The sequence below is a fragment of the Centroberyx gerrardi genome, chromosome 7 (assembly GCF_048128805.1).
Source record: "Centroberyx gerrardi isolate f3 chromosome 7, fCenGer3.hap1.cur.20231027, whole genome shotgun sequence".
NCBI lineage: Eukaryota > Metazoa > Chordata > Actinopteri > Beryciformes > Berycidae > Centroberyx > Centroberyx gerrardi.
Window position 1 is genome coordinate 7,623,403 of NC_136003.1, and position 14,735 is coordinate 7,638,137.

General features: G+C 45.5%; 1 protein-coding gene across 1 annotated transcript; it reads left to right on the forward strand.

Annotated features, from left to right (window-relative positions):
- Positions 1-1,275: 1,275 nt before the first annotated feature.
- socs1a (suppressor of cytokine signaling 1a) lies at positions 1,276-4,892 on the forward strand. Its single transcript, XM_071912242.2, has 2 exons — positions 1,276-1,535; positions 2,829-4,892. Exon 2 carries the CDS (start codon positions 2,886-2,888, stop codon positions 3,660-3,662), a length of 777 nt encoding a protein of 258 aa, XP_071768343.2. The 5' UTR covers positions 1,276-1,535; positions 2,829-2,885; the 3' UTR covers positions 3,663-4,892.
- Positions 4,893-14,735: the final 9,843 nt, after the last annotated feature.

Below are 14,735 nucleotides of genomic sequence, written 5' to 3' on the forward strand. Positions count from 1 at the left end.
TAATGGTATTTGGCTTCTCTGCACTGTTGTATGTCGTCTAACTGCAACTTCTGCATCTTGCTGCTGATCTCTTGGCCAGATCTTCCTGGAAAAGGAGATTGCGATCTGAATGGGACTTACCTGGTTCAATAAAAGTGAACACGTGCTGCTGCGGAAGCTTATCTTCATCAGCACCACTTTATCTACATGCAAAATCTGCACTGCTAAAGACAGTTCAGTGGAAATACTAATACTACTAATTACTGCTACCGAATTAGGTCGATCCCAAAACCTAAAAATATAGGATTATTATTGTTGATATAAACCACTTGGGGGCAATGCTGAGGCCAGGACACCACACATCATAAACTCAGCGTGCATACAATATGATGATTGATGTTTTGGTGTATTTTGAAGCTGTGTTGACCAGAGAATTAGTCTTAAGTATATGTTAAATGTGTTTATTTTATTTTATAATTTTGTGTGTGCAGGGTGAAAAAGAGAATACATTTTGAAGTGGTCCAAACTTTAAATTAGTTCAGAATGTATATATATATATATATATATATATACAGTATATATATATAAAAAAGATTTATTTGTATTAAAAAGCACCTGTTGCAAACAAAATGCCTGTTCTGAGCTTCTATCATTATACCTTAAAAAAAAAAAAAAAAAAAAAACCTGTGGAAAAATAATAAAACTAGAACTAAAACTAGACAAAAACTAAACGTTTGTCAAAATAAATAATTAAAAAATAAATAAATAAATAAATAAATAAAAATATACTACTAAATCCACACTGGAAACTAACTAAAACTAAACATAGATGAAAATAAAAATGATATATCATAAAAATAAAAACTTCACAAAAAACCCCAATGTATAGTAACACTGGTAGGCATGTGTAGACTGTAAATTTAGCAGCCAATTAATTTAATGTTGCCAGCACGACCAAACTCAATTGCATTGCACATTAAAGCAAACCGACGCTAATGATGCCAGGATACTTTCTAATATTCCATGCAGTTGTTACTCGAACCTGTCACCTGTCTTTCTGTAAACGGCCCGCTGTTATGTGGCTTTGCGGTTTCCCCTCATTAGAATACGTTCAAAAGAAGCGAAACGTGAACAGGGAAAGGGCAGCTTGGCACTATGAGGAGAAAAACCTTTGGAGTTTCACTTTCGGTTATGGGGTTTAAAAGAAGTCGGAGTCTTGACGCTAAAATACGTGACGGGGGAGGAGCTCAATGAGTTTCAATTCTAGGAAACACAGGCGGAGCTGAAGGAGAAATATAAAGAGCGGTGGTAACGTTTCTCCAGCTTCACACAGACAACAGCAACACGTTGATTTGACCGGTGAAAATCTCAGCTAACCGGCCGAGAAAACAAGCTAGCATAACCTCCGAGCTGACGGATGTAACCTGCAGGATTTAGCCTGTGCTCTCCGCCTTTTGGGAATATTTGCGGTTCATCACATCGCCGCAGTGCAACTTTTGGGATTGCAGACTATAACGGAATCTTTAACCGCTGCAGTTATCACTTGGAGCAAAACGGTAAGAACTGGCTGTCCTACAGTAACGTTACGTGTTTTGAAGGTGAACGTGATGTGTTGCAGCCTGCGTCGCTGCAAGATTTTGTATGGTGCAGTTACAGATTGCATACACAACTGGGTGAAAATGTTGGTTCGTTACCAAACGACTCGCGCATTCCTGACGGCGTCGGCGTCGTGCATTGAGGGGGGCGTTTGCTTTCCACGTTTTGATTGGTTCAGGACGTGGAGAGAAGTGCCCAGGTGTGCTGATTACCTGTCAAACTGTTTCCAGACGGTGTGGCTTTAGCTTTTGTGTAGATGGGGAGATAAAGTCTGGCAAATGGGCTCCAAATCCATCAAGTGTACCCATCTACATTGCCTAAAAATGTCCCCGAATTACAACATAAGTCAACACATGCCGGTATTTACTCTTCTGGAATTCATCCCATGTTTTGGTTACATTATAGTACTAACTTTAGGGAGAATTTGTTGTGTCGTTGAGGAAGTTTGGCTGATAGTAGGTTATTCCCGTTGAACTACGCAGGAAAAAGCTGAATCATATACAGGGTAGGTCTGTTGATGTCACAATAGTCTGTCTGGGTTTGTGGACTCAATACAGATAGTGTGATGTATTGTTTCAGGTATGTTTTTCATCACTTTGAGGATTACCTCTGATGTCAGCAAAACAGAGTCCCACCCAAAAGTTTTGCTGTAGGCTGCAGCTTTCACTGTTTGCTGCAGGCGTGTTCAGTCAGTTTAGCATTTCTGTCATTGTCTTCCAGGAATAGTCAATTCATTCATATCCTTAAAAAGTTATTATATAGGACAAAATATGTCATTCTTCAGCCTGAAACTGTAATGGTTCAGGCTGTATGAAGCTCTTAAGTTAGTGTGTGTGTGTGTGTGTGTGTGTGTGTGTGTGTGTGTGTGTGTGTGTGTGTGTGTGTGTACAGATAGTGTACAGTAACTCAGGCTGTGGCTGACATCAGCGCTGACAGTATTCTAGCCAAACCGCAAAAAAAACGTTCCACTCATATCACACTCAGTACCGCGCACTGGAAACTGGAAAGGACTTTCTAACCACAGTCAGAACTGAAGATAACTAACTGACCATGCCACACACACACACACACACACACACATTCACAGAAGTCCTTGTCCCTATGTTAGAGCAGAGCAGAGCAAGGCCTTACATGACCTTATCTTGAAGATGTCAGTTGTTCTGCCTATTGAAAATGCCTTGGGTTGTCATTGTTAATGGGAATGATAAGAGTTTGGATGCTAACCCTCTGTCTGTCTGTGTTGTCTCCCTCAGGATGTCAGTGCGGTGGTTAGAGATGGGAGAGGGTCTGGGACCACTCTCCCCTGTAGGATGGTAGCCGACAGCACTGTGGAAGGCCATGCCAAGACACACTTGTCATCCTCATCATCATCATCCTCCTCGTCCTCGTCCTCATCATCATCATCATCATCATCATCATCATCATCATCCTCCTCATCCTCCTCATCATCTTCCTTACCCTCCTCGTCGTCACCACGTCGGCACCAGCTCACCCTCAGCCCCTGCCGCCGCGTGGAGCCGGAGCAGCTTCAGCGACGGGACGCCCCGCACCCGGAGCGGGACCTGGACCCGGAGCTCGACCTGGTGTCCATCCCCGTCCCCATCTCCACCCACTTCCCTCCCTTCCGCTGCCCGAAGGACTTCCGGCTCATCACGGACACCGCCGCCAAGCTCGAGCACAGCGGCTTCTACTGGGGCCCCCTAGGGGTGGAGGAGGCGCACCGCATGCTGCGGGACGCGCCGCTCGGCAGCTACCTCATCCGCGACAGCCGGCAGAAGGACGTGTTCTTCACGCTGTCGTACCGCGCCGAGAGCGGGCCGGTGAGCGTGCGCATCGTCTACAAGCGGCAGAAGTTCGGCCTGGCGGGCAGCGAGCGCTCCTTCCCGACGCTCTTCGCCCTGCTGGAGCACTACGTCGCCTCGCCAAAGAAGAGCCTGAGGGTGCCGTACAGGAAATGGCAGCCCACGCTGCAGGAGCTGTGCAGGCAGCGCGTCATGGAGGCGTGCGGCGGAGGGAGGCGGGTGCCGGAGCTGCCGATCAACCGCGTTGTCCAGGACTTTCTGTTGGAGTTCCCCTTCAAGCTATGACCGTGCAATGTGTTACCATGTTATTATTATTGTTATTATTATTATTATTATTAACAAGGTGGGGTTTACCAAGTAACGGGCAGCTGGAGTGGGGAAGGCCCGTCCGACACGGGTTGGAGGTGAAGACTGCATCGCCGTGGGTACGGTTGAACGCGACGCCCTGTTTTGAGCTGAAACGCTGCAAAACGAATCGTACGAGACACTCTTATCCAAGTCGGGCTTTCTCCCAAGTGTTGCTTTTGGCAGAGGCTGCGCACGACATTTCAGTAAACGTTACCTCCAGAGACTCGAGTATGGACCGCAGCTCGGTCGCACACAAGCCCGAAAAGCGGGAAAACGCTGCATTAAGAGAAAACTACAGGGGCGGCGGAGTTACGACGGAGACGGAAGACCTGCCGGATTCAGCCGTAGGGTCTGTTGTTGCCCGTTTATGTCCGCTGGTGGCCCAAAAATGTGTCTGTAGAGGGAAAACCACGGCGTCTATATGGCGGACTTTGTTCAGAACGCAACGGACTCGTAGAAGCCAGACGTGGCGGAGAGTACGGTTGAAATCGCCACGGGCCAGCGACTACGGGCTCGGTTTTGTAGCAGACTTGAACACTCTAATGTGAATGTTTACATCGCACATGAATGTTTGCCAGCACCGATGGCTCCAATACCATTCAGCATCCTTTTTTTTTTAACCAATTTCGAGCACGCTCATCGACCGCTTCAGCCTCTCCTGGAGCACCGGATGAGCGAGCTTTGCACATTTGGGATGTGGGATCGTCATTCAGAAAATCCACATGAAATGTGGTAGAGGATCCCATATAACAAAAGGTTTTATAAAAATCACATAAGCACGTCCTTATATGATTTATATATGTTTTGTGTTCATATATGTGACAGGTTTAATAGTATTAAAGCAGTATGGAACTTATAAGCTGCTTATAACTTACAAGATTCATTGGTTTTTGTGGGTGGATTATAAGTTACAGATCCTGCTGAACATATGCTGAACAAATCATGTGTGATTTTTGTAAGTCTTTCCCATGCTGGATGTCAGATGGTATTGGATTCATCAGGTCTGGTTTTTTAGCCGTACTGTATGGAGGCAAGTTGTCTCTGTTGTTCGATTGTACTCTCTGCCAAGCAGACGCAAACCTCATTATTGTCTATGAGAAATGTTTTTTTTGGTTTATTTTTATTAATATTTTTTTATCACTATTATTCTATTTTATGGAAAATAAAATGGGTTTTTAAACGATTCCCTTACTAAAGTTCTTCTGCTTTTGTTGTTTTTGACAGTGTCGTGTGTAGGCAGGTGTTTTTTTTAAACACTTCCTTACATACAGCAAGTGGGAGAAGTTAGGGGGTGGAAGGGGGGAACACACACACACACCCCCACACAGCTGTGTCCCCACTATGTCAGGCAGTGCCAGTGACAATCAGCCCGGAAGAGTGACAATGCAGCGTACAGTACTGTCACCACACTGATTCATCTCAGTAGGGTAAAGTGACAAGTGGGCGGGGTTACTTTGATAGTAAATGGCCTGTGTTACGCGCATACACACACACACACATACACTTACCAGAAACGGGGGCAGAGGTGACAGAGAGAGAGAGTCTGCGGGGAAGGATCCACATGACGAGGTGTGTGTGTGTGTGTGTGTGTGTGTGTGTGTGTTCTTGTACTTGCTGTAGATCAAAATTTCCTCACAAGGAAGTGGGAAATTTTAGGGTTAGTGGTTAGATAGATCAAGGTCAGGGGAAGAGTTACACTTCACATTCAAAGTTTCGAGTTATGAATAATACACTTTATAATATATAGGACTTATATATAAAAAAGATTATGCTCTAAAACCTTACATAAAAAACAAGAAATGGAACAAAAGGGATAAAAAGGACAAAAGAAGAAAAAAGATACAAGGAATAAAAAGGACTGTGTGTGTGTGTGTGTGTGTGTGTGTGAACTTGGGAAATTGCGCCTCACTTTTTCATGTTGGGTGTGGCAGACTGGAGCCTAGTGGGTATACCTGCATGAGTTTGAATGGATGACTCATAGGTGTGTGTGTGTGTGTGTTTGACTAGTTGTGCACACAAACAGACACTCACATTACTCTTTTGCTTTGTCGCTGTAACATTCAATGGAACCACAACCATAAACCCCCAAACTCTAACATCCAAAACACTGAAGATAAAATAATAAATAAATAAGAAAAAAAATAATACATTCTGAAGTTGATGATTCCATATTTCTAAAATATAGAAGATGCAGCCTGGAAAAAGTGTTATCACTAATGATAGAGTTACCCATTATCACTTGAAGGATAATACAGGATGTTTGTTTAAGTTGGTGCCAAACATTCTTCCTGCTTTGTCCTCACACAGTCAGTGTAGTTGGAGATATCAGCGCTCGTTTTCTACCTTCAGAAGAAGCTATTTGCTGCCATTCATTCTTATACAGCATGAAATACAACTTCCACAGAGCGAGAGAATCCACAGTCAACATGAAGACTTCACTTTGTTTGGTCAGAGTTTCTGTTTTATTGTTGTTTCATTGCACCCGACTGTGTTTTCATATCAGTGCTGTGTACATTCATAGACTCTCTGCTTCTCATCAGTCACCTGACACCCACAAGAAGAAATGGAAGTCTTCCTGGAAATAATCCCTCACTAACATATCACCTTACATACTTCATTGTCACATCCATGTCTTTTAGCCACGGCAGCAGTTTGTTTCAAGCTAAGTGCAACACTGCAAAGTCTGTATTTTAAAAATGCCGAAAAATTTGTAGACATAGACAGCAGTAAATGGGCTATAACTCAAAATGACACCAGTATTCTCCTTTAAAAAAGCGGCATAATTTGGTGTAATTTTGTGGTTTCAATAAATTTGTGAGAGTACAGTATGTGTCACTTTTTCAAATTTCAATTTGAAGTGAAACTTTTCATTTCTAACCTAAAGCTCCCTTCTGACCTGTAGCTCCAGGTCTTACCCTCTGCCTCATCATTGCACTAATTTGAACACCTGAAACCAAACCCTAAGGCTTTATATTCTTGCGGGGATTTTATGTTCTCTTGGGGCTAGACGAGCATAGCCACAGACACACACATGCACACACACACACACACACACACACACAATGTTGAGTCATACTGAATATGCTCACAGCCTGATTCAAGTAAAGCCTGACTAGTTTGACGATATAATTATCACAACTGGAGGAACCAGACTAAGCAGGCACACACACACACACACACACACGTACCACATTGGAACATGAGTTAATGTCACACTCTACGACTGATACTATCTTCAGTTTATACAAGTGTCAATGATATCAACTTTAACTTCTTGGAGCTTTACCTCAAATTGAGATCAACCATCTGATCGCAGTGTGAGTCTCTGTGTGTGTGTGTGTGTGTGTTTGTGTGTGTGTATGTGTGTGTGGGGGTGGGCTGTGTGTGTATGAATCATATGAAGCAGTTTCATTCATAGTTTTCAGGGTATTCCAGACTATTTTGAGAAATGAAAGGTGAACTGAGGTATTCTGTGACTCTGCGCGCTTATCAGCTGATTTCTGAGGAATCCTCTGCCTTGGAGTTTTATGTCCTTTACACACACACACACACACACAAACACACACACACACACACACACACACGCCCTTCCACAGAAATAAACGGGAAACAAGACACCGCAGAGAGAAAGAGACAAAAGGCCAAGGACAGAGTGGGGAAGAATGATGGAGAGATATTTTTTATTTTAATTCAATCTGACTCTCTGTTCTTGAAAGTACTTAAACTAGGACGGCACATTGTTGTTTTCCTTCAACAGCAGGCCTACACTGTGTGTTAAGTGGATTCAAATGAAATGAAAAGACTTTAACAGCATTAGCGGGGCTGATTCGTCCCCCGGCGGAGGCTATTAGCTTATCTGGCAGCCTCTCTGTGAGGCTGCGGTTGCTTGTGGTTCCTTTTTCACTGACCACATACTCTTGAAGCAACTCCAGTGTCTTCATTCTCCCCGTTAAAAATGCCTGAGCTCCTCTTAAAAAGCCAGTTCTCTAGAAGTGTCGTAACATTTGTGTAGAAACGGGCTGGTGGTGCGCCAGCAGGGTCAAGCAGCGTGTCACGCTGGCTTTGAACTTGATTTAGGAGTGAGTGTTATGCAACCGAAGGGCTCATTTAATTTCATTTAAATAATAATATAATAATAATAATAACCTTTATTTGTGTAGCACCTTTCATACACAACATGCAGCTCAAAGTGCTTTACGTCAATAAAAGGCAGATAAAAGACAGATAAAAAGATAAAATTCATATAAAAAACAAACAAAATACATTGCATTAAAAGAATCAAATCAAGTAAAATAGAAAGATAAAAGAACACAACAAATACTCCCACTTTTAGATGCACATTGTGAGTGAACCCATATGTTTTTCTTTAATTTTCTTTTCCCCTGTCCTTCCTGATTCTACTCTTGATCTGGTATTTACGTCAGATCTCACTGCCTAAGGCAAACGAGAATCATAGATTCTCCTCTTGGTCAAAAATCTCACCATCCACAGATGGATGAGAATCATACAGGGTAAAGCTCTGTCCCCCCCACATATAGTGTTCACTCGTGTAAGCATTACCAGGACAAGACCAATGAAAATTTGTACTTGCCCGTGTCAGCTCTGTTGGGATCCTGAACAGAAACAGTTAAAATGAAGGCTATTTAAAAGCTAAGCTGAAAAGATAAGTTTTGTTTGAAAATGCTTACAGAGCCCGCCTCTCTAATATTCTTTGGGAGGGTGTTCCACAGTTTAGGAGCATAGTTAAAAAAGGCTGCATCCCCAATCTTCTTTTGAGTGGGGTTTTGTACGTCTAACAAACCAGCAGTAGAAGACCTGAGGGCTCTTGATGGAATGTAGAACAGCAGGGATTCTGTAATGTAGGCTGGTCCTAAGCCATTAAGAGCTTTGTATATGTTGCACACTTTGAGTGATGACACGTTTCAGGATTCAGGTGCCCATATTTTAATAAAAGATTCTACAAGCAACAAATGGGATATTGTTTTAGATGACTGTAGCCACAAGCAGTTGCTACTGTGCTTTCTATGCTTTCTTTCACACTGACGCGGCTTACTTCTATGCAAGGCTTACAGTAATACATTATGATAAATCAAGAAATGACTTCTACTTTAACCAATATGATCCCTGTGCACATGAAATAACAATAATCATCAAAATATGACCAAGCACCATCACCGTTTGTCAGTTTCTAACATATTGTCTCTATGGCTGACTGTGTCCAAGGTCTCCACAGTCTCTGAGAACAAAGAGATGGTGTCCTTACCTCAATACTGCCCATACCAGTCTCTCGGACAGTAGGTTGTCCCAGTGCATCATATGTCAGCATCCTGGGTCGCCATCGCTCTCTCTGAGGGTAGACATTCAGCGGCTGAGGTGATGACTCATGTTCTGATTCCGAGTCTCTGTCCCTCTCTTGATCCTCTTCATCAGATGCTTGTTCCTCCTGTTGCTCAAGCGGCTCATGATCATCCTGTGTTATCTGGAGCTCAGGTTCCTCTTCTTCCCCAGTGTCAGGTAAGGCTGCCTCACCGTATCCCGACTGAGGTTCCTCCGTTCCCTCCACTTCAGGCTCACAGGTCTCCGCCTCAGGAATAGGTACAGCAAATCTCCTGCCATGGTCATGGTGGTGTGGAAACCTCCACACAAGTTCACCTCCGTCCTCTCCATCACTGTCTGTATCTGTATAGTATCTTTTCCCTCTTGAGGCCTCTTTGTGGGCTGTTTTTGATGCAATATCATACGCCTCTTGCATCCGTGCCTGCCAGTCAGCCACATACTCTCCATAGCTTTCTTGTTGCCCCTTTGCCAGCAGATTGAATAGGTGGTCTATGGGAAGTCGTGGGGTGCGTCCAAACAGCAGAAAATATGGCGAAAAAATTGTAGGCGTGCACTACCTTTGCCAATGAGTTTTTCCAGTCAGCCTTTTCAGTGTCAGTCAGTGTTCTCAGCATGGACAACAGGGTTCTGTTGAAACGCTCCACTTGTCCATTGCCTTGTGGATGATACGGTGTGGTGTGGGATCCACGCACACCACAGACTTTCTGCAGCTGGGCAAGCATCTTATTTTCAAATTCTCTTCCCATGTCGTGCCGAATTTGAGGGCAAAGTCATTGAAGACCTTTTCCACCACTGTCTTCGCGGATTTGTTTGTAGTTGCATACGCCTGTGCGAAGTGTGTGAAATGATCCATCACCATTAGTATATATTCATATCCATGCTTGCAAGTTTCGAGGTGCAAAAACTCTATTGACACCAGCTCAAATGGGTAAGTGGTGGTAATGGTGGTCGGTGGGGCTCTGGTGATCTTATTTGGCCGCTTCCTCTTCAAGCACTCACAGGCATGCATCACAAAGTGCTCCACATCACTTTGCATTCGGGGCCAGTAGAACCTATCTCTTATCAACCCGAGTCCTTTCTGCCCCCAAATGTCCCATCTCTTTGTGCAACTCCGTAAACACTGTCTCATGGTGCTCTTTTGGGAGGAGGAGTTGTTCTCTACCCCCTGCTCTCCTGTGAAGGACTCCATCATTATCCACATACAGTCTGTTCCATTGTCTCAGTAAGACTCTGACATCAGGTGATTCTGCTTTCAGGGCCTGTCCTGTGGGCAGATGGTTGCTGGCCTTGTACTGCAGGACACGTCCGATGACAGGGTCTTGCTCCTGACTCAGTCTGATTTCAGCTGGCGAGAGTGGCTTACTGGTGGGCAGTGATGTGGTGTCTCTCACTAGGTTGATGGCATCCAGGCTGACTGTAGAGATCAAATGAAGGGGGCTCTTCCTCTGCCACATTACACTGTCCACAGAAGCACAAATTACATCCTGCTTTACCTCCTCTGTGCACTGGGCCATGAATTGGTCAATGTCCAGCGGCATCTGGGAGAGGCCATCAGCGTCTACATTCTGTTTTCCAGGCCAGTACTTGATTGTAAAATTAAAATCGGCCAACTCACCCACCCACTGGTGGCCTGTTGCGTTCAATTTTGCTGTTGTGAGGACGTATGTTAAGGGGTTATTATCAGTGTATACCACGAAATGTGGGGTGTAGTAGAGATAATCCCGAAAGCGCTCACAAATTTTCCAGAATGCATATGATAATTTTTCTCAGGAGGTGTTAATGTCCTAGAGCCATATGCAATTACCTTCATCTTGCCTGCTCGTCTCTGATATAACACCGCCCCCAGGCCCTCTTGTGAGGCATCACAATGTAGTACGAATGGGTCTGAGAAATCAGGATAGCCCAGGATGGGTGGCTCTGTTAAGCAGTCAATCAGTGTGTTCAATGTGTCTTGGTGGCTTTGGGTCCAGCTAATGGGTGTGCTAGGTGGTAGACGACCCCTCTGTTTCGCACTGACCTTTCTCCCTTTTGTCGTCGGCACAGGAGGTGGAGATCTGTCTGGGGGTAAGGCCAACAGCTGGTACAGGGGTTTTGCCACTTTGGAGAAATTGGGAACGTAGGCTCTGTAATAGGAGAGAAATCCAAGGATACTGCTCACTTCCCCCACTGTAGATGGTGTTCTGTCCTTCAGTGCTTGGACTGGAGCAATCTCAGCTGGATCCATTGTATATCCTTCTTCAGAGACCATCCACCCAAGGAAGCGTACTTCCCGCTTGAAGACCTCACATTTCTTTGCACTGAGCTTGACACCGTGTTTCTGATATCTCTGCAGGACGGCTCTGATGTGGTTCACATGGCTGTCGAAAGTAGGAGAGTGGACAAGGTTGTCATCCAAGTATGGTTGGCAGATCTCATCACGAAGACCCACCAGGCAGTCTTCCATACTTCTTTGGAACTCTGCTGGTGCTGAGCTGAGTCCAAACGGTATGCGGTTCCATTGATAAAGGCCCCAGGGTGTTATAAAGGCTGTCAATGGCCGACTCTCAGGGTCCAGAAATCCCTGGTGATATGCTTTCCCCTGGTCCAGCACTGAAAACCAGGAGCTACCACGCAGAGAGTCCAGCATATCTTGGACCCTGGGAATCGGGTGCCGGTCTGGTACAGACTTCCTATTGAGTTTTCTATAATCACAGCAAAGCCTCAGCTCTCCCGACTTTTTTCTGACGCAGACGATCGGTGAGGAGTAGGGTGATCTTGACTGTGAAATCCATCCACGGTCCAGCAAATCTTGGAGGTATTCTTTCACTTCCTGGTGTAGGGGCTTTGGCACTGATGTGTAGGTCTTTTGTACAGGTGTGGTGTCATGCAGTGCGATATGCATATTTAAAGAAGGAATACATCCAACATCCTTGTCATCATAAGCAAAAGCATGGCATTCTTCTCGTAACAGCTGTCTCGCGATCTGCTGCTGATCTTCATTGAGGTGGTCTAACTTAACTGGAGGGTCCCACTCAGTTGGCTTCTGACCCTGCTGTGGAGTGGTGGTTACCGCAGTTAGTTGAATGACAGGTTTGTTTTGCTTAGGTTCAGCTGGTGTCTTGTTGTTTCCGGAGGAGTCCCCTGTAATAGGATACACTGCCTTTATTTCTTGCAGATGGCCCAGAATGGTGCGGGGGGTCAGTGTGACATCATGCTTGTTGGTATTAGCGATTGAAACTGGTATGTATACTGACCTCCCCTCGTTGACACTGACCAGACCCTCTTGGATGACCAGACCTTCAGGCAGCTGTGGTAACTCATCAGGGACAAATAACAGACTCTGTCCTGCAAACTGAGCTCCAATGTGTGCACGAGCATAGATGGTAGTGATCTGCTCAGCAGCCAGGTGTATTCCCCTCTTCCCTGCCTGCACTGTCCCCACGTTATGACTTGAATCTGGAGTCTGCAGTAACTTGAGAACTGACTTTGCCGTTTTCACTGAAACTGAGAAGATTCTGCTGACTCTCTGGCTGCTTGTCCCACTTACTCACTACTTCCTCGATCACATTGAATCCAATAATGGGTTGTTCAGCCACACCGGGGTCACTAGACACCAGCATGGGGACCAACAATGTCTTTTCTGGGTGTGTGTCACAGTCTAGATAAAACTCTATCTCTACCCAGCCATCAAATGGAATTTCAGTCTGATTTGCTGCTAACACTACCAGTGGCTCTGGCCCCAAAAGCTCAGCAAGTGGTCTGACTGTGCTGCGTGGAAGGTGTTATTTCCTCCATTCATCATTGATAAGGCTTGCCTGTGCCCCTGTGTCCCACAGGGCCTCGACTGCCACATGGTCTAGATGACACTGGACCAGACATCTTCTCCCAATAAGACTGATGAGCTTGACTTGACGCTGTGAGGGAACATAGCCGGTAGGTGTGTCACAGGTAGGTTGCTTGCCGTCTGTCTGTGGAGTGGCAGGTAGGCTGTCTCCATCGTCACTTGATAGGCTTTGTGATGGTGGTGGGGCTTAGTTGAGAAATGCAGAATTCACTTGGGACCTGGAGAACGGGTGGGCTACTGTGGGTCCCGGCTCAGCAGCCCCCACCCGTTTCCCTGCATTAGTCTCCTCTGCCTGCAGCCATGGGAAAGATGGCCCTCCTGTCCACAGCGATAGCAGTGTCTACATGACTCACTGACCTGTGCCTCTCTGCATGCCTGGCATCCCCTGGTCCATCTCACAGCAGTGGATGGCCCTGTGTCAGTACTGGGGTGTGACTTTGTTGCCCCTAATGCCTCACTGAACATTTTCTTCACTTCCAGAACATCAGCCTTAAGACCCTCGATGAGTTTAGTGGTTTCTGGGTCAGGCCCTTTACATTGTCCTTGTTTCTTCTTTGTGTTTGTTTCTTTGTTTGTCTCTGTTTCATTGTTGGGAGAAAGCTGACTGTTGCCGGAGTGCATCTCTGTGTGTATCTCATTCACTTTAGGTGGTCTTATTGTCATATTCTTTCTCAGTTTGGTTTGTCGCTCTAGCTCGAGACTGGCAGCCTCATTCATCTTATCTATCAAGACTTCATCTGTGACCCTTGGGTTGCTGAGGTGGGGTTTAAGCTGGAACTTCACTGCCTCAATGAGCAGTCCAGTCTCAATTGAGCGCAGGAATTTACGCTGGATTAAATCTGGGCTGAACTGTTCTTCTTCCTCATCTCCAGACTTCCAGAGCAGTTTCTCCCTAAGTTCCATCGCCCGGAAGAGGAAGTTCTGAGCTGATTCTTTAGGGTCTTGGGAGATGTTCATAAGCCTATGCAGCAGGTCAGATGATGAGTCAACTTTATAGTGCCCTCTCAGTATAGTTCTTAATGTGGGAAGTGTGAGGCCTCTCTTGATTTCCAATAGATCACGCAGGTGGAGGCCAGGGCTCACTGCTTTAACAACAGCCTCAATCATTTCAGCCTCAGAGTAACCCTTCTTCAATCCAGATTCCATCTGGTTAGTGAGGCTGGTGAAAGAGAGTTTCTCCTTCTGTCCGGCTTCCCCTATCTGACCACAGTTTCTGAACTCTTTTCTCAGTGTCACCTCTGGTGCTGCAGGGGGCGTAGGAACAGTGACTTCCCTCTCTCTCACTACTGCTGTGATGCTAAGTCGATCTCCCAAAGCCTCAATCTTCTCCTCAAGCACACGACGTGCCTCTGCCTGTGCCTGTTGAAGCTGAGCATACTCCTCTTTCAATGTCTCTATCTCACTGGGCTCTGTTTGTGGTATTTCTGATTTTCCAATGTCATGTTCTTGTAGTGATTGTATGAAAGACTGGAAGCGACTAAGATACTGCTGGAACACTTTGGTTTCTTCACCCTCCTCAATCTCATCTAAAGTTCTCTCTACCAGCCTAATTAGGGACCGACGGTGCTGGCCTTGGAATCTCTCCTCTGCTGGTTCACTGCACTTTAGATACTGACACACCTTGATGAGTTCAGGCTTCCCGAGTGTCCACAGCGCAGAGCTGACTTCATCCTGGAGCTGCTCCATGTCCGTCTCTTATTCAATCACGTCTGTCTGTTCTGGTTCGTTGTCTAGGTTCGTCTCTTGGGACTGTGTCTCTCTGCCGTCTTAACAGCCCCTCCTGGCTGGCTTGCCAAAAATATGTTGCACACTTTGAATGATGACACATTTCAGGATTCAGGTGCCCATAT